Source organism: Pantherophis guttatus, chromosome 1 (assembly GCF_059756535.1).
Source record: "Pantherophis guttatus breed Tessera chromosome 1, ASM5975653v1, whole genome shotgun sequence".
Classification (NCBI taxonomy): Eukaryota; Metazoa; Chordata; class Lepidosauria; order Squamata; family Colubridae; genus Pantherophis; species Pantherophis guttatus.
In genome coordinates, this window is record NC_142063.1 from 66764203 (window position 1) to 66789827 (window position 25625).

The 25625-nt window shown below is 35.8% G+C and overlaps 1 protein-coding gene across 1 annotated transcript in view; it reads right to left on the reverse strand.

The window, feature by feature from the left end:
- Positions 1 to 2426: 2426 nt before the first annotated feature.
- GPR176 (G protein-coupled receptor 176) overlaps positions 2427 to 25625 on the reverse strand; it is a 29565-nt gene continuing 6366 nt past the window's right edge. The window contains exons 2-3 of the mRNA XM_034417887.3: positions 5189 to 5441; positions 2427 to 3634 (exon numbers count right to left, since the gene is read on the reverse strand). Of these exons, the coding sequence (XP_034273778.2) occupies positions 2530 to 3634; positions 5189 to 5441 (1358 nt within the window). The 3' untranslated portion in view covers positions 2427 to 2529. The remainder of the gene's footprint in view (positions 3635 to 5188; positions 5442 to 25625) is intronic.

Sequence of the window (25625 nt, forward strand, 5' to 3'; positions counted from 1 at the left end):
AAAAGGAGAAAAAATGGTGCTCCTCCAGCTATTGAAATAATTCACAAAATTCCTGACTATGCTGTATAGGAATTGGAATTCCAGTATCTGAGATTCAGTTTCCTTAACCTTCTTATAATGTTCAAAACTTCTCTGTATTTATCACGACATTTAGGCAACTTGGTTCCAAATAGAATCACAATGAGTTAGCTGGGATAAGTGCTTGAGGAGATTTTTTTTTCAATTCTGTTTAGATTAATACATACCTCTTCTAAGTTTTTTCAATGATTGATATTGTCTTAATATCTATCATTAAAACTATTATTATTTTATTAATATTTGTATCTGTATATCCATATTCAGTTTGCAGAAACTGCATGCTAATTTGATTTAAAAGAACCCAGGTCAGATGTATTTTGCATCTCTTCAGCTACTGTATTATACACATCAGTACTAAGATATCCCTTGGAATCCCACAAAAGTCAACAAATTGAAGGCAAAATACATTTTAAAATTCTTTCTTTTCCTGCAACAAACCAATATAAACTGAAGTAAATTTCCTGACAGTTAGAACAAGTGGAAGGACTTGAAGTCCAGATGTTGTTAGTGTTCCAACACTAGAAGTTTTAAAAAAGAAATTGGACAATCATTTGTCTGAAATGATATAGGATTTCCTGCTTGAGTACGGGGGTTGGGCTAGAAGACCTCCAAGGTTCCTTCCAACTCTGTTATTCTGAAGCCACTCCCAGTGAATAAAAGGATGAAGAATCACAGGCAAAATGATTAGATAGAACCATTTAATTAAAATGTAATTAAAAAACAAGGCAGGAAAGCAGAAAAAATGCTATATGTTATTAAGATTTTTAGAATCATAATGAAGAGGTGTGTTCTATATATTATACACTTAGAATGTGCATGTGTGTAGAGAGCAGAATTAAGACTATTCGTAACACAGTGGCTCCTATTTCAGTCTGTTGCATATCAAACAAAACAGCAACAACCATCTTAGTGCCTTTTCACCAGAGATGAACACATTATCAAGAGAAGCAGAGAAAGACTGAATAAGTGAGTGAGAGAGACAGACTGATTTTGAGAGCAAGTAGTCCTTGACTTACGCCCATACTTGGAACCGGAAAAGTTGTTGTTAAGTGGTGCAATCACTTAATTTTACAACCTTTTTTTGCCACACTCCATAAGCGAGATATCACATGTCTGTGACTTGCAACCACCTGATGGCTTCCCCATTGATTTTGCTTCTTGGAAGCCAGTTGGGAAGGTTGCAGATGGTGATAATGTGATGCTGGGATATTGCAGCCATCATAAATACCTGCTGATTGCCAAGCACTCAGTTCATGATCAGGTGAGCACAGGGATGCTGCAACAATCATAAATGTGAGAACCAATTGTAAGTCACTTTTTTTCAGCACCATTGTAATTTTGAACTGTTGCTAAATGAATGATCATAAGTCAAGGACTACCTGTATTCAACATGTTATGCAGTAGCATCATCAAATGTATCTGTTAAATCTCAGTCAGGTTGCCGCAGCTTCGCTGATCAAAAGCTTGCAGGATTCTGACTATTAAAAATCAGTCCTTTAAGGAAATCTAAAATCCTATGCATGAATTTGACACATGCTTACCGCAAGAGTAGGAACCTACCGAACATACTTAAAAATAAGAGTCCAAAATAAACAGAGAAAATGCTTAGTAAATTATAAAATCCCAGTCCTTGGGATTCTCACATAAAAAATGTCTTTTAATATCCCAAATCGCCAAGTCAAATAATGCTCCGAAAAGATTCTGGGCACTTTTTATGTGAGAATCCCAAGGACTGGAAGTTCCTACATATTCACTGAATTCCTTTCCCTGGAATTCTATAACTGAAGTGCCACATCTCTGTAAGGTGTGTATGCATGCACATGTGCATGCATGAAGTACAGCAAAACTCCAAATGACCATTAAATGTCAGCAAAGGTACTAGACTTTCTGGGCTGCTTTGCTGTCCTCTAGTGCAGGGGTTCCCAACCACCAGTCAGTGGACTGGCACTGGGCTGCAGCATGCCAGAAACTGGGCTGCGCAAACAAGCTAAGCCCCATCTGCAGGATGCAGGCAGCATGTGAAACCATGCCCCGTCTGGTCCATGGAAAAACCTCTCACTACGGAACTGATTCCTGATTGGGGCCCACTTTGTGTTCTGGACTGCTTTGTGTTCATCCTAAACTTTGCAGTCCAGATTTTTTTGCCCTAATTAAACAGACTTGCTGTTTTATAGTCTTATAGATTGGGGTAGAGGGAGCAGTCTGTAGGGCAAGAACAAGAACTCTTTGGAAAACAGTCCATTTGTTTTTTTATATAATGGGGGAAAGGGATATTGTGAAATAAGGAAATATGTGTTCATAACAAAACCCGTGTATAAGGAACACTTAAGTTTTAGCTTTTACAATAACTGGCACAAAAATAAGCCTTTAATTTCATTTTAGCACAGATCCATAGGATCACATATAGGCAAAAGGGCAGTCTTCTCTCATCATATGGAACTCCTTCTTTGACTAGGAATCCATTTTGGGGAAGATGCTGACTTTATTGTTCCTGCTCATTTTTCGTTCTGATTTACCCCTGGGTTGCTTTGTCTGGATCAGCTCCTCTGGTGTATTTCCTAAAGGAGGCAGAAGTCGTTTCTTACCATTCCGGTTTTCTGATAGCCACTGTGGGGGCAACTCAAAAGGTCCAAAGCCCAGTTGCGGAGAATATTTTTCTTTGGCCAATTCGGCTTCTGTAGAAAAAGCTGGTGCTATTTGTGCAGCAGAATCTGCAACTGCGGGACAAACAGGCCTCTGAATTTGGGCTTGTTCTACATCTAAGCTGGTTGTGGGTATCTCTTCCTGTTGGTAGTCATTGGGGTCCACAGATTTAGCTTCATTTTCGTCCTCTGTGGGCTTGAAAATTTGCTGCTGCCCAATGTGAAACATTTCTAGGAGTTGGCTGCCAGAACGAATGTGAGATTCCAGATTGGCCTCTCCAGCACTCCCAGAACTGACTATGTTCCTTCGACTATACCTTCGATGTAATTGTAGTATCGTCCCTACTAAACATTTCCGTACAGATTTGTTAACAGTCAGGAAGAGAAGTGGGTTGGCCAGTAGTGATATTTTAGGCAACCAGATAGCAGTGAGAAGCAAGTATACCGAGGTATCAGGAGAATCCTGGACAGCGTGATAAACCACCATAGTCATATAGGGAATACTGCAGAAAATGAAAACCATAACCATAGACAGAAGCATGGCATGAAGTTCAGATTCTCTCTGGGAGGCATAAGGAATAGAGATTGTATTTTGAGGAGTTCTTAAGGCAGCTATAATGACTTTTTTCTTCTGGCTGGCGCTCAGTGCCTTGCGGATAAGGATCATAAAGAGAAATACCACAGTCACTGGTAAAATCACAGTGGTAAGGTTGTAAGTGATAACATATGCTAAATGGCCAATAGAGTAACTCCAGGGCCCAGTACAAGTGGATATAGCATATATGTCTGACACATGGGTCACAGCAAAGACTGGAATGCTGGCCACCACTGCATGAGCCCAAATATAGATCAACACATCTCGTGATTTGGCATCTGATATCTTTCTTTGCAGTGGGTATAAGACTGAATAGTACCTATCCAAAGAAGAGAGAGCAGAAATATCTATAAGGGATACAGAAATGCCATTCCTTCTTATTCTACCAGATTGGACTCCATCTCCAAATAGTTACATATACAGAATACTATTCCTTGACCTATTATGTAAATTAAAGTTGAACTATTATCAGAGATACCAGGATTTAAGATGTTTCAATGTTAGATCTAGTACAGATAGTCCTCGACTTATGATCACAATTGAGTCCAAAATTTATGTTGCTAAGTGAAACATTTGTTAAGTGAGTTTTGTCCCAATTTACATCTTTTTTTGTCACGGTTATTAAGTCAATCATTGCAGTTGTCATGTTAATAACACAGTTGTTAAGTGAATCTGGCTTCCCCATTGGCTTTGCTTGTCAGAAGTTTGCAAAAATTGATCACATGACCCCAGGACACTGCAACCATCATAAATACAAACCAATTGCCAAGAATCCCAGTTTTGATCACATGACCATGGGAATGCTGCAACAATTGTTAGTGTGAAAAACAGACATATGTCATTTTTCTCAGTGCTGTTGTAACTTTGAGCAGTCACTGAATGAAAGGTTGTAAGTCAAGGAGTATCTGTATACATACTTTTTTTAGCCACTAATTTAACCCTATATGAAATAATGACAAATGCAACTTATATTGATCAATTTGTTTCAAAGATTGGGGTTAGAATTTACCCTGAAACTTCTGTTTTTCGATATTATCTCATAACCTCTTTTGTTTCAAACTGGTTTGTGAATAGAATTGAATCAACCATGTTTCTTAGCATGTAGCAATTCCTGCCACATTGCAAAAAGAGTAGATTTGCTAAAATACCTAAATATTGCATGTAACTTGAAAATTCCTCTATGGTACACAACACTCAGTTCACATGTCACATTAAGACATGTTTCTTACTTTCATACTTTGATAAGATCATTGTGGTTTATAAATAATGCATTATGATTTAACCTTAGTTTAGCTAGCTATGACTTATTCAATAAATGATTAGAAGACAACCTATCCAGCATCTACTTTGCTAGTAATGGTAATTAATGAATAGATAACAGCAGTATTAATTAGCTAGTGAAAAATCAATATAGAACTTCTGTCATGTCCTTCAAATATTATTACAGATTCCAAGACAGTAAAGTTGAGAGTTAGAATCCATAATATCTCTTAATAAGTACCCGTTCTTTAAAAAGTGGAATTATCTTCCTTTCTTCTAATAGATGCACAAAGAAAATTACCTTTTTAGTGATCGGAAAGATTAGAAAACAGCCAGTCAGGTTAAATTAGCAAGGTTATTTAAAAAGAACAGCCAACACCCATATTATACAAATCAGTTTGTTTCTCTTAACACAACTCCTTCCACAAGTTGTTTACATTCGATTGTATATGCAATCTTTTTATTTTTAATTTTTTAAAAAGAAATATCAAGTTGATATGGAAATAAGACAAACAGAAAACACAAAAAATAAATCAGAGGAACAGATTTGTCCAGGTTGAACTATGAAGGGAGAAAGCTGAAAGATAACCTGTGAGTAATCATAGTGTCTTACCGATCCAGAGCAATGACAGGAAAACTAAGGATGGTCACGGAGCAGAAGACTTTATGCAAGAATTTGATGACTTTGCAGAAGATCATGGTGTAGACCCACCCACAACAGTGTGGACTGGTACTGAGAACAATGTCAAAAGGCACACAGACAAGGCTGGCACAGATCCCAGAACAAGCCAGGTTCTTAATAAATCGGTTTGTTACTGATTTAAAAACTGATGTCCTGCATGTTGACCACAAGACCACAACGTTTCCTGGATGAAGAGGGGGAAAAAAAATCAAACTATGAAAATTAAGAAAGACATGTGTAATGATACAGTTACCTGTAATTCTTTCATTTTATTCAGCAAACAGCATTACAGATTAAATCAAACATAACTATATACCTTGCCGTCTTTCTCAAACTAGGATCACGTTTAATTCTGTAGATATTTACCCAGATTTAAGTGCTGCTCATTACTCACCCTGGGAGTAATGATGCTTCCTAGTAGGAATATAGGATTGCAGCATGAGTTATAATTTCAATAAAAAGTATTCCATAAATGTTCCAATTTCTGAATGAAGTGGCAGTGAATATAATAAATTGGTTCAATATTAACTATCTCATTCCACACATTCCTATTTAATTAAAGTATGTGCGACCTGACTCTCAATGTCTTACAAATTGTTTTTAAAAAATTAAAATAAAACAACACAAAGCGAAAAAGAACACAGATGGCAGACACAACAGACCCAGGTAGAAACAAAGAAAAAGATAAAAACGAGGCTTCAATTATGTTCACTACAGGCCTATATGAAGAGCCAGAACTTCAAATGGCTCCAATAGCCTAGAAGGGCTGTTTGAATCTCTGTGGGAACCTCATTCCAGAGAGCAGGTGCTGCTACAGAGAAGATGCATTTCCATGATCCAGAAAAATGGCATGGTTTAATTGACGGAACCAAGAGTGATGGATTATTTATCAGATTATTTGCCCAATAAGAATGGAGTTCTTGTGAGTCACTGCTCCCTCCCAGTTCACTTTGTACCCATCCTTTGCACTTACAGCCAGGCTCTTTTTTGACACAGATGTGGCACTTTCTCCTAGGCCCCTCTATGCCGAGGACCTACTTATCAATTTTTTTTTCCAGGTAGATAAACCAGCTGTTTCATGCACCCATCCCTGACCCATCACACTTTATGGAGACCATTTGTGGCTGCTTTTCCTGCTGGCAGGCAACACTTGATTAGAAGAGAAACAAAGATGGAAATTCACTGATTGCTTTCCCTTTTTTTTTAAAAAAAAAAAATTTGATTTATATGCCGCCCTTCTCCGGAGACGCAGGGCGGCTTACAGTGCGTTAAGCAATAGCCTTCATACTTTTGTATATTTATACAAAGTCAGCTTATTGCCCCCACAAACTGGGTCCTCAATTTACCTACCTTAGAAAAGATGGAAGGCTGAGTCAACCTTGAGCCTGGCGAGATTGGATCTCACTTTAATTGCAGACAACTGGTGTTAAATTACAGTGCTTCTGTCTGTTGAGCTATCCAGGCCCCTTAGCTGTTCCATAGTAAAACCATAAAGAATATCCCCACTGTTAGTCTCAATACCGAGGCACAGTAAGAACCAGCAAGGAGGCAATTTGGTTTATTCTAGCCTGTTTTTCTGCTGTGTCGTTAACAAGAGGAAAATACTTTAATGCAGTAATCTGGCTATGCCCAGAGCAAATAAAGAAGGCAAAGTCAGTCCACATTTCAAAATCAGTTAAATTTTTTATCTATTTTTCTTTGCTATTCTTTACATTTTATTATCTGTCTTTTTGTTGGCTAATGTTCCCTTGTTGTCTGAAAGAAAAACACAAAGGAAAGTTGCCGAAATCATTCATCAGATTTTCTTTTCAATACATGCTATAATTTATTCGATTTATTTCAAACTGAGGAGGAGGGGAGTGGAGTTATAGATTTTTAATGCTATAAGTCACCCAGAGTTCCCATGTGTGAGATTGGCACCTCTGTGTGTGTGACCTCTGTGTGTCTGTATGTATACATATACATGTAATATATACATGTGTATATATACACTTTTTTCTCATGGTATACATATAATAGTGCATGTAGCAGTTATTTTCTTTGGATCATTAATGTGATTATATTACATGATATTACATTATACTACATTATATTACATGAACTGTGATCTTCTTGATCAAGTTGTCTGTAAAGGTCTATTTTGAAATATTTATGTGTTACTGGAGATACTTTTAAAAAAAAGAATTTCACAGTGGATATATATTATGGACTGGGTTTTTTGCCTCCTTGTTCTATTCATCATAATAAGTATAACTATTTGAAATTGCTTGGCATTAGGCAAAGCAGTGTTAGTACAGGTAGGGAAAACAAATCGAGATGCAACAGTGCTAATTTGGGGAAGGTACAAGAGACTGAAACACACCCAATAAGGTGGAAAAGACTTTAGTAAAGGTTTATATGAAGTGTAGTTTCTCTTTAGTCGATGAGTTCTCTTAAGTCTCTGAGTTGTCACATAGGTATTTCCTCCCCTTTTTATTTGGGGTCTTCCCTGCAAACATCACATTATCTTTAAAAGCTGGTGACAAAAGTCAGGAAATCTAAGCTCATTTAAATCTCATAGATTTCAGCAAGAAATAAAAGAAGTACAAAAACATGTTTGCTAATTCATAATTAAATCTTTCCTATGCTCAGTGACTTATTCTCCTATATGTGCATAGAACTGCAGCCTTAAAATGCTTAACTCTGGAGAGAGCTTCTGAATGATTAAAGCAAGCTCTGCCAATATATTATTTTCTCCCCAGCCTCACTCTGCCCATTAAGTTTATGGTACTCACCTATTAGCAACAACTTCAAAGGGGAACAAACAACACAGGCTACTCTACAGTTACCATAGCAACAATAATCTCATGAAGCTAAAATCATTTTCTTTGGCTTGATCGCTAACTGTGACTCAATCATTTTGGCTTTATGTCTAACATGCCAAATGAGAACCTAGTACCATTTCTGTAGCAACTTGACTTATTCAGGATTTTTTTTCCTCCTTATTGAACAGAAAAACAAGAATTCTGACTTATTCATAAATACATGCTATGTTGTTTATTGACCTTGACAGCTAGCTTAAAATTATTTAGTTATATTTAGTTTTACATGAAGATTACTTGAAAATAAAGAAGATGGGCATGTTTACTTCTTCCCTCAGACTAGGAGAGTAGTCCTTGGTGGAAGAATACTAAACAGTATTTTTACTGCAGCAGGCAAAAACGTTCTCCATCTCTTCCCCCAGCATAATCAGATCTGACTAAATACTCATTTCCTGTTGCCTTTGTGTCAAGAATGTTTCCACATCCTAAACATAAATATGATTTCTCAGAAATGTATGAAAACTTATTTCTAATATGCATATTATTATGAGTGGAGACTGGAGAAAACAAACTTAATTAAAATTAAAGGAGTTACAGTAATATTCTTCGAGTGTTTAATATAGTCTGTCAAATAAGTTTTGTCAAGCTCCATGCCAACCTCCTCATGCCACAGTGATATTTTTCGAAGCTTATGTCACCATAGTTGTCTCTAGCAAGATTTATTGAATATAGCTGCAAGAATTTCAGGAAGTGAACGTGCTTAATTTAAAAGAAAGATATATCCAGTCTGTTTCTTATTCTTTTCTCACAACTTCATGTGAATTGGCAAGGAGGTCAGTCTTATTAATGATATTTGGGAACTTCACAGCTTGTTGTCTACATAAACCATGGTGCCTGGGTTTTTGTAGAACTTTGGGGAGTGTTGTCTGTTTTGGATCACTAAATGAAAGTTAAGAGATCCAGACTGTATGCACATTTGTTCTAGAGTAGTATTTTTCAAACTAAGTAATGTTGGCTGGGAATTCTGGGAACTGAAGTGTTGCAATATTTTCAGGATCAGACTCAATAAGATTAGTAAGAGTTAAAGATTTAAATATATTTCCTTTTATTTACAATAGGCATTCTATATTCACTGAATATTCACAGATAGAAGCAAGGAAAAGGGTGCATGTAGCTCCTTATATATACAATGGGTGGAGCTATATGTGGGAGTGGTGAATTATGAATACATTAACAAGTGAAGAATAAGTTAACCCCTGATACCCCGTTCATATACTATTTACACATTAGAGAATAAGGCATTTACATCTGACAAATCCCCCTCTAAATGCCGATTCGTTATGCAACACCAATTACATTCAGATTCAGGACAATATAAAACATACAACTTAGAAGTTAAATATTTATGTTGCTTGGAAGGTAAAGGCTTTGTCAATATGTCAGCTAATTGTTCTGAAGTATCACAATGCACTGCTTTGATAAATCCATCCTGAGATAATTGTCTCACATGTTTAAATTTTATATCTATGTGTCTGGACCTTTGTCCAATAGCATCAGATCTAGATATTTCAATGGCTGCTTTATTGTCTTCATGCATAACAAAAGGCAAAGCAGGTTTTTTCCAAACATCTGAAATTAAATCATTAAACCATACAAGGTTATTTGCAGCTTTGGATAAACAAACATATTCCGCTTCTGTCGTTGAAGTGGCCACTAGTTCCTGTTTACCAGTGTACCAGTAAACTGGACAGTCATTTAAGAGGAATATATAACCAGATGTACTTTTTCTACATGAGGTGTCTCCAGCCCAGTCCACATCTGCGTAACATGTAAGCTTTGGTTCTTTATTGTCATTAGGTTCTAACATTAAACAAAAGTCTAGTGTACTTTTCAGATATCTTAAAATTCTTTTAACAGCTTCCCAGTGATACATTGTTGGTCTGCTGACATGTCTGGATAATAAATTGAGTGGTAAGGCGATATCTGGTCTTGTCCAATTAGATATATAAAGAAGTGAACCTATGATTGATCTATAAAATGTGTTATCCTTGAATTCGGGGGAAGATTCATCAGTATTTCTTAGAAAATCAGTTTGCATAGGAGTATCACAAGGTTTGGCATTGTTTAAATTGCATTTATTTAAAAGTTCTATGATCTTATCTCTCTGAGTAAGTTTGAATCCCCTTCTAGTCTTATTAATTTGAACACCAAGATATTTGTTTACTTTGCCTAGGGATTTTAACGAGAAATGTTCATTTAGCTTAGTTACAAAAGTTTCTCTTCTCTCTTTATGTTTTCCTATGTATAAAATGTCATCCACATAAATCAATACAAATTCAATGTAATCATCACCCTTTTTGACAAAGAAACAGTTATCAGCAGTGGTAGCGTTGAAGTCCATGGTTTTAAGTACTTTTACTAAACAATCATACCATCGTTTACCAGATTGTTTTAACCCGTATAAACTCTTGTTTAACAACCAAATCTCATTTTTGTTTGTGTATTGACTGTGAGGTGCTCTTACGTATATTTCCTTATCTAGTTTTGCGTGTAGATACGCAGTCTGTATGTCATATTGAAATACATCAAGATTGAGTGCTGATGCTACCACTAGAGCTGTTTTGACACTCTCTGTTCTTACTGTGGGGGAATACGTGTCAGTATAGTCCTCCGGATATTTCTGTGCATAACCCTGTGCAACTAGTCTGGCTTTGTATAGAGTATTGCCTCCCTCTAAGTTCTTAATTTTATATATCCACCTGGTACCAATAATTGTTTTATCTTTAGGTGCAATTGCAGGTGTAAATACATTTAATCCTTGTAAACTTTTCATCTCCTTTTTCATCGCTAATTCCCATTTTTCTTTTTCTTCACGAGGGAGTTTTAACACTTCCTCATATGTATTAGGTGTTGTTGGCTCACCATCCATGTGCATTATATAATCCTTGTATTTATTTGGCATTTGATTTCTGGTGTTTCTAATAGTTTTTTCAGGTTTACTATCGTTATCATGCAAATATCTTGCTTCCTTTTTTGTTAGTGTGTCTGTCTTTATTTTGTGTTGGCTATTTGTCCAAGTTTTGGTTTTGTTTTTATATTTGTTGATATTTTGCTTTTCTATGGTCCCTTTCTCATGAGATTTTGTATCTTTGTATTTATTTGGAAATATTTCATTAAGATGTAATTTAGACCAGTTGGCCTGTTCATGGAACACAGCTGTTCTGGAGACTATAAATTTGTTATTATTATCAATGAATCTGTACCCTTTAGTGCCAGTCTCATATCCCATAAATCTGAGTCTTCTGGATACGTTTTCTCCCTTTCTTCTTAATTGCTTAGGTATGTGTACGTCTGCAGTTACTCCGAATATGTGCATGTGTGCTAATTTTGGTTTCCTATTATACATCACTTCATATGGTGTCTTATTTACCATGCTGGACCAGGTTCTATTTTGTGTGTAATTTGAATAATGTAAGGCTTCTGACCAGAATTGTTTGCTTAAGCCAGCATCTTCCAATGTGCATCTAATCATGGTTTGTAATGTTGAATTTTTCCTTTCTACAATCCCGTTCTGGAACGCAGAAAATGGACTAGATGTGTAATGTAACATTCCTTTGTCTTTTAACCATTGGGAGAATTCTTTAGACATGAATTCACATCCCCTATCTGTCATGATTTGTTTTATTTTGATATTGTGTTGTGTTTCTATGCGTTTGTAAAATTCTTTAAATTTTTGAAAGGTTTCATCTTTGTGTTTTAATGTATAAACAAATCCATAGCGGCTATAATCGTCTACTATTGTCAAGAAGTAACGTTTTCTATAAGTGATTGATGGAGTTAATGGACCAACTAAGTCCATGTGTACTAAATCAAAAATTTTGTTAGTTGATCTAGTAGATTTTCTTGGCCTGGGACTAGTTTTTAGTTTTGTAGATTTACATACTGAGCATTCCAAATAGTTTTCACAATTTTTTATTTTAACACCTTCTGCGTGTTCAGTCATTTTTTGTACTACAGGAAAACTGGCATGTCCTAACTTCCTATGTAAGATGTGAGCACACTCATCATGAATTGGCTTACCTATTTTTGGTTTTTTTTCATTGTGTGCATCTATGTGATCATGAGATATTTTACATTCATCATTATCACTGTTGCTAATATTTTCATCATCTACTTCAATACAATCTCCCATATTTGAATCAATGTTATGCAGCCATTTTTCTTTTGTTATCAGATAAGGTAGGCCTCCTTTAATCATCACAGTGCCTATATTTATTTTATTCTTCTCTAAAGTCGCTTTTCCTTTTGAAAAAACAATGTTAATGTCAGAATCTCTACTTAGTTTTATGGCACTTAGTATGTTATGAGGTATTTCAGGTATTAGCAATACCCCCTCTATTTTTCCTAGACCAGGCAGGGTTACATTCCCTCTACCTAATACTTGAACCTTTTCTTGGTTAGCTACCTTTATTACAAATTTATCTTCTGTAAATGAAGACAATATATTTTTGTTATTAGTGGTGTGATTAGTTGCTCCAGAATCAATAAGCCAATTATTGTTCTCATTTTGCTGTATGTTAGTGTTGTCTTGTTTATTTAACCCATTCAGTGAGCCAGATTTTCTATCCTTTGAATTATCTCTGCCCCCTCTATTCTCTTTGTAATTTGGTGGGCTTCTATATCTATGTCTATCTATGGAAGACTGTCTATAATTGTATTTGTTCCTATATTCTGACCTATGTCTTTCCTTTGAAATCTTGGGGCAATCTCTTCTATTGTGTTCCCTGGATCCACAATTGTGACATTTAAATGTTTCATTATATTTTTCTTGGAAAGCTACTTTCCTATATGGTTTGTGTTCTGTGTGATTGTTAGAACGATTTCTTCTTGAATTGTCTTCTGCTATCAATTTATTGGATAGACTTTCTATGGATAAGTATCCTAGATTGATTGTGTCTAAATGTGACATAAAATTGTCCCATGATGGATCAAGTGAGTTGATAATAACACTTTTCATTGTTTGGTCTGAAATCACCTCCCCCCTCAAATGCAGCTCAGCTCTTATTTTGTTTAAAGATATTAAATGCTCACTTATGGAAACCCCTGGTTTTATCCTAGATGAAAAGAAATCTTTAGACATCCTTGTGGTGGTAGCTACACTATCACTGTGAAACAAATTAAACATGCATTGAATAATTTCTGAAACAGTCAGATTTGGCTTAATGCTGTGATACATTGCAGGAGACACACTAGATATTATTAAGAAAAATGCTCTATGGTGTAAACAATCTATTTTTAGAGTCCAAGGTCTTTTTGGGGGACTAGTGATAAAAAATAGTAAGCTTTCCTTCATAAAGACAACCTGGAGCTGTTGATACCATTCTTGCAAGTTAATGCCATCAACCCTTAGCTTCGGGAAGTCACTGGGTAAATTTCCGACATTATTGGGTCCATTACTTACAACCTGAGGTAGTCCGTGGTCTCGTAAATGCAGAAAATTGCAAAACGGCGTGGGGATGCTCGCAACGAGTCTGCGCGGTCTTCTCGTCAGTTCATGTCTTCCCGGGCCGTCTGCGTAGTCTTGCGCATGCGCGTTGTCCATTTCTTCTTTGGAGTCGTCGTGGAAGGTTCTCCCCATTGCGGCTCGCTCGTTCTGCTCCTCCTCGGACGAATCGGTCTCTGGTTCGATTTTGGGAGTCCTGACGACGGCGGCTGTTCTTCCTCTTCTTTTGAGGGCGTTGGTGCTTGCTTCGGTCTGTGGCGTAGGGCGGTATCGGCAAGGCTCTCTGGGTTCGGGCGTCAGCGCTCTCGTAGTCAGGATGGGAGCGGGCAGGTCTTGAGGCATTGGCTTGCTCGCTCGCTTCTTCGTTAGCTTTTTAGTAATTTTTAGTTTTGGCCCAAATGCGGCAAAAAGCGTTTTCATTGCTGATTTTATTTGGTAGTTTGTTGAATCACCTTCACTTTCTGATTCTGATTCTTCTGAGGTGTTTGAATCTTCTTTTTCATTTTCGTTGTCTGGTAATGTTTTTCGCGCCAGAAATTTTGAATTGAGCTTTTTGATTGGCTCTGCTTCGCTCATCTTGGAGACCTGTTGAAACCAAGATGGCTGCCATTCAAAATTTCGCGCAGGATCACCGTTTTTCTTCTTCGCAATGATTTTCTCTGCAGTCATATCACTCACTATTTTTGGGTCTTTAGACTTTTCATTAGTGATGTTTTTCTCTCTCGCTGCTCCGCTGTTCTTCAGCATATCTTGGAGGTTCGCGATGAGGCTTTCATCATTCTTCTGGCTCTTTAATAATTTTAATATCTCTGACCTGAGTTCGTTATTCTCTATCTCGATTTCCTCCTGGTCATCATTTTCATCTATTATTTCTTCGTCTTCAGTGGTGTATTCTTCGGATTCTCTCGAAATTGCGTTTGTGGATTCGTTGATTATTTCTTGTTCTGTTTCCATTTCTTTGCTGTAGGCCCTGGTGTTGGGCCTATCTTTCTTAGACATTTTTAAGTTTTTATTGAGTCAATTAACCATCCTCTGCTACCAGCTTGTTGCAATATTTTCAGGATCAGACTCAATAAGATTAGTAAGAGTAGGGGTGAAAAAAGGGGTGAAAAAAAAATATTAAAAAAAAAAAAGATTAGTAAGAGTTAAAGATTTAAATATATTTCCTTTTATTTACAATAGGCATTCTATATTCACTGAATATTCACAGATAGAAGCAAGGAAAAGGGTGCATGTAGCTCCTTATATATACAATGGGTGGAGCTATATGTGGGAGTGGTGAATTATGAATACATTAACAAGTGAAGAATAAGTTAACCCCTGATACCCCGTTCATATACTATTTACACATTAGAGAATAAGGCATTTACATCTGACATGAAGTCAAAGTTATTTTAAAGTTGGCAAGTTTGAAAAATACTGGGCAAGAGATACTAACTGGTGTAAATTGGTAGAAATTATGCAATTTATAGAAGTCAACCCATCTGGACTTTTCAATCTAAGATTCTAGGTAATCCAAAAGTATATAGACGGAGTCAAAGGGAGGAAAGTTTAATTCAGTAGTTCTTAAACACCGAGTAATAGAGCAAAAAGTTCATAAGGAGTTTCCAAGCAATATATACTGTCTTTTCTCTGATCAAAAAAGTCAATTTAACCATCAATCCACAAGGAAAAAAACCCTAATCTCAATTATATATTAATCTTCAAAATTCTCTGAATCAATTTATATATATAAATTTTATATAAAATATATAAACCTGAATTTTCCAGGTTTTTTACACGTCCACCAAACATGATAAATTGTCCCTTCTTTTTGCTCACATTTCCAATATAAATTTGAAGTGCCTTGATACATTCTAGATAATTTCTCTGGTGACATACCAACGGTATGCTGGAAGCATAGTGGAGTAATATTATCAGTTATCTCTGTGCTAGGTTTGCTGTCAAATTTTTTTATTAATATTTTACAAGGAAATTGGGTGAGACCTTGCAGAATCAGCAACTGTGATTTTGAAGTAAATGTACTGCTGACTCTGCAAGGTCTTACCCAATTTTTTTCTACTGTAAAGTGTAAATGCAAAAAAAAAATGACATTAGGCTAGGCATCAAGAAAATACTTTAAAATGCATAATTACTTATCTCTAATAATCATGTACCTTGGTTCTAATTTACATGAAAGCTGGAACATGACCACTGAAGTAAAAACAAGGATAGAGAAAACTCAAACAGCATTCTTCAAAATGAAAAGGGTTTTCCGCAGTCACCACATAAGTCTAAGATTGAAAATCAGGCTTGTCAGATGCTACATCTTTTTTATCCTGTTCTACGGAGTGGAAAGTTGGTCTCTGAAGAAAGCCACTTGAAGAGATTAAAAGCATTTGAAATGTGGATTTACAGCAATGGTGGGTTTCACTTAGCTTTGTTACCGGTTCGCTCGTGCACATGCCACTTCTGCGCATGCACAGAGCATATCTGATGACGTCTGGACAGGTGGGCGGAACCTCCCACCACCGCTGCTATTGGTTCACCTTTGTTCGGGCAAACCGGTAGCAACCCACCACTGATTTACAGGTATAAGTTGGGTTGACAAAATCAGAGGTGAGGAGGTGATAAGCAACCTGGGAAAGCCAAGGGAAATAATCAAAACCATAAAAAAAGTGAAAGAATATTTTGGACATGTGATGCGACACCTAGAAAAATACGGCATACTTCACTTAATCCTCCAAGGAAAGATTGAAGGCAAATGAGGTCCAGACACAAGAAGAACATCATGGCTTCAAAATCTAAGGGACTGGTTTGGACTAAACTCAACAGTACTTTTTTGTGCGGCTGTTGATAAAAATAGGATCGCCAACATCATCACCAACGTCCGATGACGGATATGGCACAAGAAGAAGAAGAATACTGGGGCAAAGAACTCATCTACTAAATTGGAATATCTACCTGAAGCAGGAGCTTTTCTGTTTTTGTAGATTTAATATCTATAATTTGTTCAAGAAAAGATTGCAGCTAAGAAGTTTCATAAAAATTGAATAACCTCTTCCTTAGTTTCATTTTACCCAGCATTATACAGTCAAGAATAAAAATAAAAAATATATGCCTTTATTTAATTAAGTTCATTGCATTACTCTGAGTGCTCTTACTTTGTTGCAGCTGTTTCAGCTAAGATGCTAGTAATTTTTTAGTCCTTCACTGTGCTTCCAATATCTTTGCTTTATATAATTTGGTGGATATTCTACAGCAAGTATAATGACAGAATTGTGTTCTCATAAAAGCTAATGTTCATCTTCCTAAGAAGTCTAATCTGGATCCCCCAGAGAGGCAAAATTATAGTCAGTCTATAACCTTGAATGATTGGGTGATGTGATTGAGAGTGATTGGCTTCAGACAAGCTAGAAGAAACAGATTTTTTTGACACATATCAAACTTATTTCAGGGAACAAAACCCTGATAAGTCTGATAGCTAATCTATACATGGGGTTAATTAGGGAATATGTTTCTATTGTTTTTTTTTTTGACTCTCATGACTTTTGAAACCACTGAGCAAAATACCAGGCTAGATCACCTAAGCAATTTGGAAATGACTTTGCAATTATTCTGTTCTTGTCTCTTATGTATTCAAATGTATCTCTTAGACAAACCTATTCCTTGAAATGGCTCATATGGTATCCCTCAGGGCTCTATTTTGTTTCTAGTACTTTTTTAACATTTTAAATCATATTTTAATAAAACCATTAGAGGAGATATCAGGAGATTCAAAGCTGAGTAATATTGACATACTGATGTCATCCACATATCTTTCTATGTGACATCTCCAGAAAAAGCATGGTTCCCTTGAACACCTGCCTACTGTCAATAAAGGAATATAGTAATTGGTATTTTATTGTATTGATATACTGGCAGGCATTGTCTTATCGCATAAGCTCTCCTCAGCCAAGGAAAATAATTAGGAGGAGATGTTCCAGGAATCCTGAACCTCAGCAGTGATGTCACTTGAACAACTAGCAGACTCTGATGCAGACCAAATGTTCCTTTACCTAGTTTTTGAGCGCACTGCCTTCTGAAGACAGAGGACCAGAAGATAGAGAGATATAGAAAGGCTAAGAGTCAGAGCTACTAACCAGAAGATGTTGATATGTATGGGCTCAGCAGTATCACAATGTAATAACATTGGTCAGAAGGGGCCTCTGTGATTTTCTATGCCTAGCATGCATAGCTACAATTTTTTTTCTCTTTTGAGAAGCTGAATTATATCACCTGTTCTTCCAATGTAACGCTTCTTGTGAGTCTGCTTGAATACATGCTTAATTCGGATTAAATTTATGAGCATAATATTAGTTTGATGGATTTATTAGGGCAATAATGTAGATATGAACTCTGCCAGTGCATTCAGAATATTATATCCTTTTAGTTCACCTTCCTATCTACTGATTTGGGTGATTGGTTTTATCAACATTACCAGCTGATATTTCTGTTGAGCATCTACATTAAATGGTTTATAAACTGCCCTGCTCTATCATTCCCAGGAAAGCTTACAAAGCTAGAACAAATTGAAAGAAAAACAAGCAGCACTTCACACTGTTATTTGTACACTAAAATTATAACACTTGTAGGGCCTGGGTAAGCCACTCTAGTGAGGAAATCCCATAAACAGGATACTGTATCTCCATTGAAATATATGTTTCTTAGCAATTATAACAGATTTCCCAAAACAAACTTGTAACCATTCCAGATGTTGCTCATATAATAATATATAAATGGAACACAGGTAGGCCTCAGCTTATGACCACAATTAGGTCTGGAATCTTGGTCATTGAGCAAAGTAGTCAAAGACATTGTGTAATTACTTTGCTCAACAAACATAATCTTGGCACTCCTGCCATTAGGCAATCTTGTGGATCCTTAAGCAGACAAAGTCTGAGATAAGGATCATGGGCATAACCAACCTATTGCCTTCCTATCCAGGCCGCCTCAGGCCTTTTTGCAAATGGACATCTTTCTTGTGATCATTCTGAAGGGTTCTTCTCCAAATCATGCAATTTGGAGAAGGAATTTTCCAAATGATCCTAAGAATATCACCCCCTCTTCTGAATATACCCATCCATCTATGAATAATCACAATAGCAAGACGACCGCCTGCTGTCATTGTCTACTGATAGGTCTTAGACACTTGAGCTACTGTATTTTTAAACGGAGGTTTCAGTCTAGTTTAGGAAGTTTACAGGCATGGAAAAAGGATTGGGAGGAGCAATGGGCGGGGGGCAATTTCTCCCACTTCATTGAGCATCCCCCCCATTAAACTGATAAGTATCCCTTCTACTTCTTCATTCTAACTAATAATAAAAATAAAAATTGAACCTTGTCACATACTATGCATTATTGCAGTCCAACCTGCCAGGGAGACATTGCTGAACTCTCTTTAAGCATGCATTTTGAGCACCTAGTTATCCATATAATTATCATGTCCAGCCTACATTGAATCTGAATGTTATGACATATCTTGTCAAATTGTTCCCTGAAATCAGGATATATTGCTTTTAAAGCATTGCATAATCTACTGTGTAACTAGATAATAATAATAAAACTTTAGTATAGCTTAATAATAGTTTTCTCTTGACAATTTCATATAAATTTCTGGTAATCACCAAATTTCATTTTCATTTCATTTTCATTTTATTAAATTTGTATACCGCCCTACTCCCGAAGGACTCAGGGCGGTGAACAGCCATAAAATAAAACATTTAAATACAAAATTTAAAATGGAGATAAAACAAACTAAATAAATTTGGCTGAACCATTTTAAAACCCCAAAATTTAAAACCAAATTTAAAATTCCCATTTAAAAGAGGAAAAGTTTAGGTAATTTTTAAATTACTTTACTTTAAAATAATTTTTAAAGTGCTTACAAATTACTCCATTTATAATCTGCTATAGTGCTCCTTGGTATATTAATCTCAGACATACCAGTTTGCTAATTCCCTCAATTTTTCAACTTTTTGAAAATAAGGTTAACATTTACTCTTCTCTAGACATCTGGCATTTAATCCGTTCTTCTGGGGTTCTCAAAATTAACACATAAAGTTTTAGCCAAGCCAATTGCCAGTTCCTTCAAAACTCTAGAATGCTACTGATTTGGATATTAAGTTTCAAAATAATTCAAAGTATTCCCTAATTATGCTTCTGTCAATTTCAAGTTTTAAAGCTATTTCTTCATTCTGTTCCTCATAATCTGAAACACATTTCCTTTCATTGGAAAAAATAATAATCTGAAACAGGAATAAATTAGCTCTATCTTTTCTTTGTTGCCTGTTAAACACTTTGATTTATCCACTGAAAATCTGATATTATGATTCTATTCTCTAAGCCCTTATATGTTGCTTCTACTATCAATTCATTCTAGTATCAATCAATTCATTAGCTGTTTTAACACTCTCCCTACAATACTCTGTCCCTATATGTTTGGTGTGCTCTTAAATATATTTATTTCTGTTTTGTCAGAAACTGATCTCCCAGCCTGTCATTGAATTGTGAGATGATTACTTGTTATTGTTGTATCAAAAAGCTTACACAGGAGAGACTTTTTAGAACACAAACTATGAATTCAGTTTATTTAGGCCTCCAAGCCTGAATTTACCAGATGTTTTAGATTTTGCTGTCATGCCACACCAGAACTTACATACAGATTGTTATGCAGTGCCTGTACAGAGTTCCTGATCACTGTTGCAATTGTTCAGATTAGCAATTTGGGGCTTTGTGCTGTTGACATATAATGTGTTTGAACACTGCAGCTCACCAAGTGTCCTGAAAAATGTGAATAGACCATCTTTTGAATCTCAGTGAACCTACTGAAGGAGTAAGATGAAACAGGTAAAGGATTGGGCTGATTTGAAGACAAGATAAAAGAAGCCAGTTTTTCTTCCACTAACGAATAATGTGATCAAATGTAACCCTCTTGATCCTTGATGACATGCAATTGTAATACATTACTGAAGTATATTTGGGTCCTTACGAAGAGGGAGCAGGGAGAAAAATACATCTAGTTCATCATCTCTAGCCAGATGTCTAAATTCTGAAATAATTTCAGAATCTACAGTCAACTTCTAGCAAAGCCTGATTTCTGTAAAGCAGAATTTAAAATACCATAATGGGCAACCTTTTATACATAGGGAGGTCAGTCTATCATTTTTCTATTATGTTTCTCTGCTCGATGCTCTATTTTCAGAAATCTCAAATATAATGTAATTTAAAATTCCCCATCAACTACTAAAAAGGAGGATCCATGGTAGTTGCCCGCCATATGCAACCTCTACAAGGTCTTGATATTACAGTATACATGGAGAACTCACAAAACGTAACTTACTGCACTCAGGAGGCCCTCAGAAAAGAGAACAAAAAGTCCTTAAGGTTAAAAGAAAACCGAGGATCAGCATGCTGTTCCTTACGAAGCCCATAGATGTTTTATAGTTTCTTTCACTCTTCTTGCAAGTTTGGATAGCTGCCCACAATGGCTTTGGAAATATGAAGAGGCAATTAATCTGAGTTCCAAACCTGGAACAAATTGTAATGCCTGATGCTCAGCAAATTAAAGATGAATAAGACATGGCAGTTGGACTGAGTAGCAAATGCCCACTAGAGGGATTGAGGGATTTGAAGGCAATATTCCATTTAAAAAGGAAGGCACCTGCTTAAGTGCCTTGCATTTGTGTGAAACTTCAATCAGATAACCCAAACATGATGCCGGGAAAAGTCTGATTAACACTTCTCTTTAAAACAAACAAATACACTTAAATACATGATGAGGTGAAATAGCTTCAGCAATCAAAGAAAGACTATTCTTTTGCTGTAGAGTTTTCTTTATTTAAGCCACCAATTGTCACAAACCAAGTTTATCCTGTAAGGAAAAGTTAAGATACTGAATACATACACATACCGTTTTTCCCTGAAAATAAGACCTTGTCTTATATTTTTCTGAACCCTGAAATAAGCGCTTAGCCTTATTGCCATGCACTCAAAAGCCTGATTGGGCTTATTATCAGGGGATGTCTTATTTGGGGGGAAAGAGGGTATTGTATTTCATATCTTGGATATCATGAGGGAGACAACCTAGATTAGGAAACTTGCACTGGGGGAACAAGAATTAATCCCAATTCATAAAGCAAAAGGGAAAAGAAAATATTTTCTTTAGTTCTCAGGCTGGCTGGAGAATTCTGAAAGTTGAAGTCCACACATCTTAAAGTTGCCGAAGTTGAAAAACACTGGCTTTGATCTATGACAGCCCACTGCTATTAGTGGAAGCAATCCCACGGTCACCAAATTGATCCTCAGCCAGACCATGAATATTGCTTGCCAGACTTTGGCTTTTATTCTGGGAAGCCAGTTTCTTAGTTTAATGCCTCACTGGATATGCATTTGGATATCATAAAGAGGGCTCTTAAAAAAATAGCAGTTTGTCATATGCACCAAAGTTGGAAAAGAATCTAGTTACACTCAGTAAAAGAACTAAGCTACTGTTTTTGCAACAAATTTATTTAGCTGCAACTGGAACCTAATTCCCTCCTCTCTGGCAAAATCTTATTCTCAGCACCACAATCTTTGGGCTAAGAAAGAAATACAATTTATTTCATTACTTTTCTTTCTGGATTATTGAAAACTATTCCTGGTTGTTTAAAACATCCAATTTCTCAATGAATAAGTTAGCTATCTCTATACTAGTTAATAGTTTTAGACTGGTTGGAGAAAAATAATAGTTTTAAGGGGTTATAATAAAAATTGTGGTCCCTATGATATTGAACCAAGACCCTAAGACTTCTAGACTAGAGTCTGTGACAAAGTAATAGCATTGTCTATGTAAAGTAAATATGGTAAAGGTAGCAGCAAGTTCTTGTATGCATGAATTTATCAGATGTTGTCAAAAGATGCACACTTGCTTTACTCTTTTGTCTACTGGGATCAAACTGGAAAGCTGACCAACTTTACACTGCACTTGGTATAAGAATACCATTTGTAAACCAGTAACAGTTGTTGCTTATCAGTACAAGACATTGATTTTTTGTCAGAGATGGACTCTTGAAGTTGAATTGAAGTCCACAAAGTACAATAGTTTTACAAATGCTACAAGAGTTGTGATTTAGTACTGAAAATGTTCTGTTGGCTTCAGGCTGCAGACTGATATAAAACAGAGGGCAATTTAGATCACATAAAAGGAACGGTTTCTTTTTACAATGCACAGTATAGAATTCACTTCCATATGATGTGCCAATAGCAGTTATCTTCATCAAATTCATGAAGGATTGAAACTATACTGTTTGTAAGTGCTATTCATACTGGTAATATTTTATCTGCAAAATTGGATACAGCTTTTTTTTTTTTGTAACACTTGCTGGTTACAGTAGTTTTCCATTGAATTTCATTTTTCACTGTGGAATTAGTGCCTTGAAATCCTCAATGCTTCCTTTTAGAAATGTGTTTTATGTTTCTGTGTTATGATTGAACAATTTCTTGTCAAGAACTAAGAAGAATACAAATAACACAAAACAACCTTGCATTTTCATGCTATCATAATTGTTTTTTTACTTTTGGTAGAATAATGTTATTGATGCAGGATCCAATCTGAGTCAGACACTAGAACCAGAAATTAGTTCTTGCAAGCTTTCATACTCATGCTGGAGTCCATCCTCAAGGAACTTCTCTGTCTCCAGTTTTAGGATGGGCTCCAGCACGAGTCCAAAAGCTTGGAAGAACAAACCTCTGGTCCCAGTAACTGACTCAGATTGGAGCCTGCAACATTATCCTGGGACACATATATTTCCCTTCATTTGCAATGTTATTGATGATATTTCAATATTCCTTGCATTGCCTAACATGATAACCTGTTTAATATCAAATGGATGCGCTCTTAAGAATAGAAAAATAAGTCTGCAGCAAAAACCAAACCTTAATAAAATAAATTGATCGAAATAAAAGTACTCATTTGCTACCCGGTTACACTGTATCATCATCATAGTATAACTGAAACACCAAAAGTTTTAATTAAAATAATCTAATCTTAAATGACTTCATTGCATTTGTATTTACATGGAATATAAAACAAATTCTGAGAAAACAGGCTTGCTATTTTGTGAAACTTTCTAACTTTCTAGTCACTTATTTTTCTTCTAAAATATTGTTTGTGGTTTTAGCTATAGGGAATGTGATTTTAGGCAACTCATCATTTACAGTAGAAATATAAGATGTCATTGTTTTGATTAATGAGGATAACAAAAATAATGCTCCACAGACTGAACAAAATTACTGATAACATCAGAGTAGGAAGTATCCTAGATTGCTTTTGGGGATGTAATTGTAGATTCTAAATTCAAGGACAATCCAGTCTGGAAATTGTAAGTAAACCTTTCTTTTGTAATTTGTCTGCTAATATCAGTACTTTATTAATATTTCACACCAGTCTATTACTACTGACCTTCAAATTTTTCATGTTTTAATTTTCACAATTGCTTATCCACAGGTGAAGCATTTTCCTGTTACTTTGGTTAAAAATGCAAGGGTCTTCTTATCTGCAGATGGGTTTATACATGGGTAAAGTATATGGGTATATTTTTAAAAAGTATTACCATATATGTATTCATTTCAAATGAATGGCTGAAATATATTTGCTTTCTGCATATGAAGTGTCTTTTTTATCAGGAATGATTAAAATTGATTGTGATTAAAGTCTATATATTACAATGTGTTTTTGTTTAGTTCTCTATTTTGGAAGAGTACCTTTTGGGGGGGTTCTTTTTATATACTAATGCATGAATATGTATGTATGAATGAATGTATGTATGTGTTTGTATGTGTATATAGATAGATAAATAGATAGATAGATAGATAGATAGATAGATAGATAGATAGATAGGTAGGTAGGTAGGTAGGTAGGTATTTCTCTTTAGCCAGGTTCTTCCTACGTAAACCAAGATTTTTATGCAGCCCTAGTTCAGTGAAATCACAATCCACTAGTTTCTAGCTTTTTTCAGGCAGCCAGCAAGCACCCTGCTGCCCATTGGGACACTAAGGAGACTAAGGAGACAATGAGCAGCAGGGTGCTTGCTGGCTGCCTGAAAAAAGCCTAGAAACTAGTGGATTGTGATTTCACTGAACTAGGGCTGCATAAAAATCTTGGTTTACATAGGAAGAACCTGGCTAAAGAGAAATACACATAAAGGCCTATGAAAAGAAAAGAATATATATATATATATATATATATATATATATATATATATATATATATATATGCAACTTTCTAACCATGACCATAAAAAACATATGGCTGAACTTAAAATAAGAGACTTTTGTTCTAGATGTAGAGATTTTAAGGTTTAAAAAGGGATATTTCACATATTATGTTCTACAGTTGCTTTATCTCCTAGAAACCTCTTATGGGAGAACCCAACCATGCTGAATTCCTGACCACTGAGATATAGATAGATAGATAGATAGATAGATAGATAGATAGATAGATAGATAGATAGATAATATATGTATCACGGATATATCCTTGGCAATATTCAGATGTCTTAGCTTGAATCTTCTTTTTTATTCTAGGAAGTGCACAAAAGGATCTGAAGGCTTTCAGCAACAACTTGTATAACCTGAGAATGAAAGTCAGTAGATATTTCATAGACAGGACCATGATTGTCCACGTACCTTCATCAAATCATTGGCTGATTTAATGAAAAGGCATTATTGGCAAAAAAAAGTGCCAGCATCTGTCAGTGACTGCCAGTTTCTACCCTGCCAGTAACTGCATAATACAAGATGGAAAAACTAATTGCATCCAGAATCATTATTGTCTCTTTATGTTCATTTGAACACTATTATTATTCCCTGTGACGTCACTTTCCATTTTCTCTCTGCAGTCTATTTTTGGTTAAATGGATCTCAAGGTAATCAACCAACCTAAAATTCTGCAGAACTCTTTTCACTAATTTAAATTTAAATTGTTATTTTCTTCTTTCTGTTTGACTCTGAGCACATTGCTTTTGTCAAAAACTCAGCTGCTTCCACATGGCTTACTTCAGTGGTG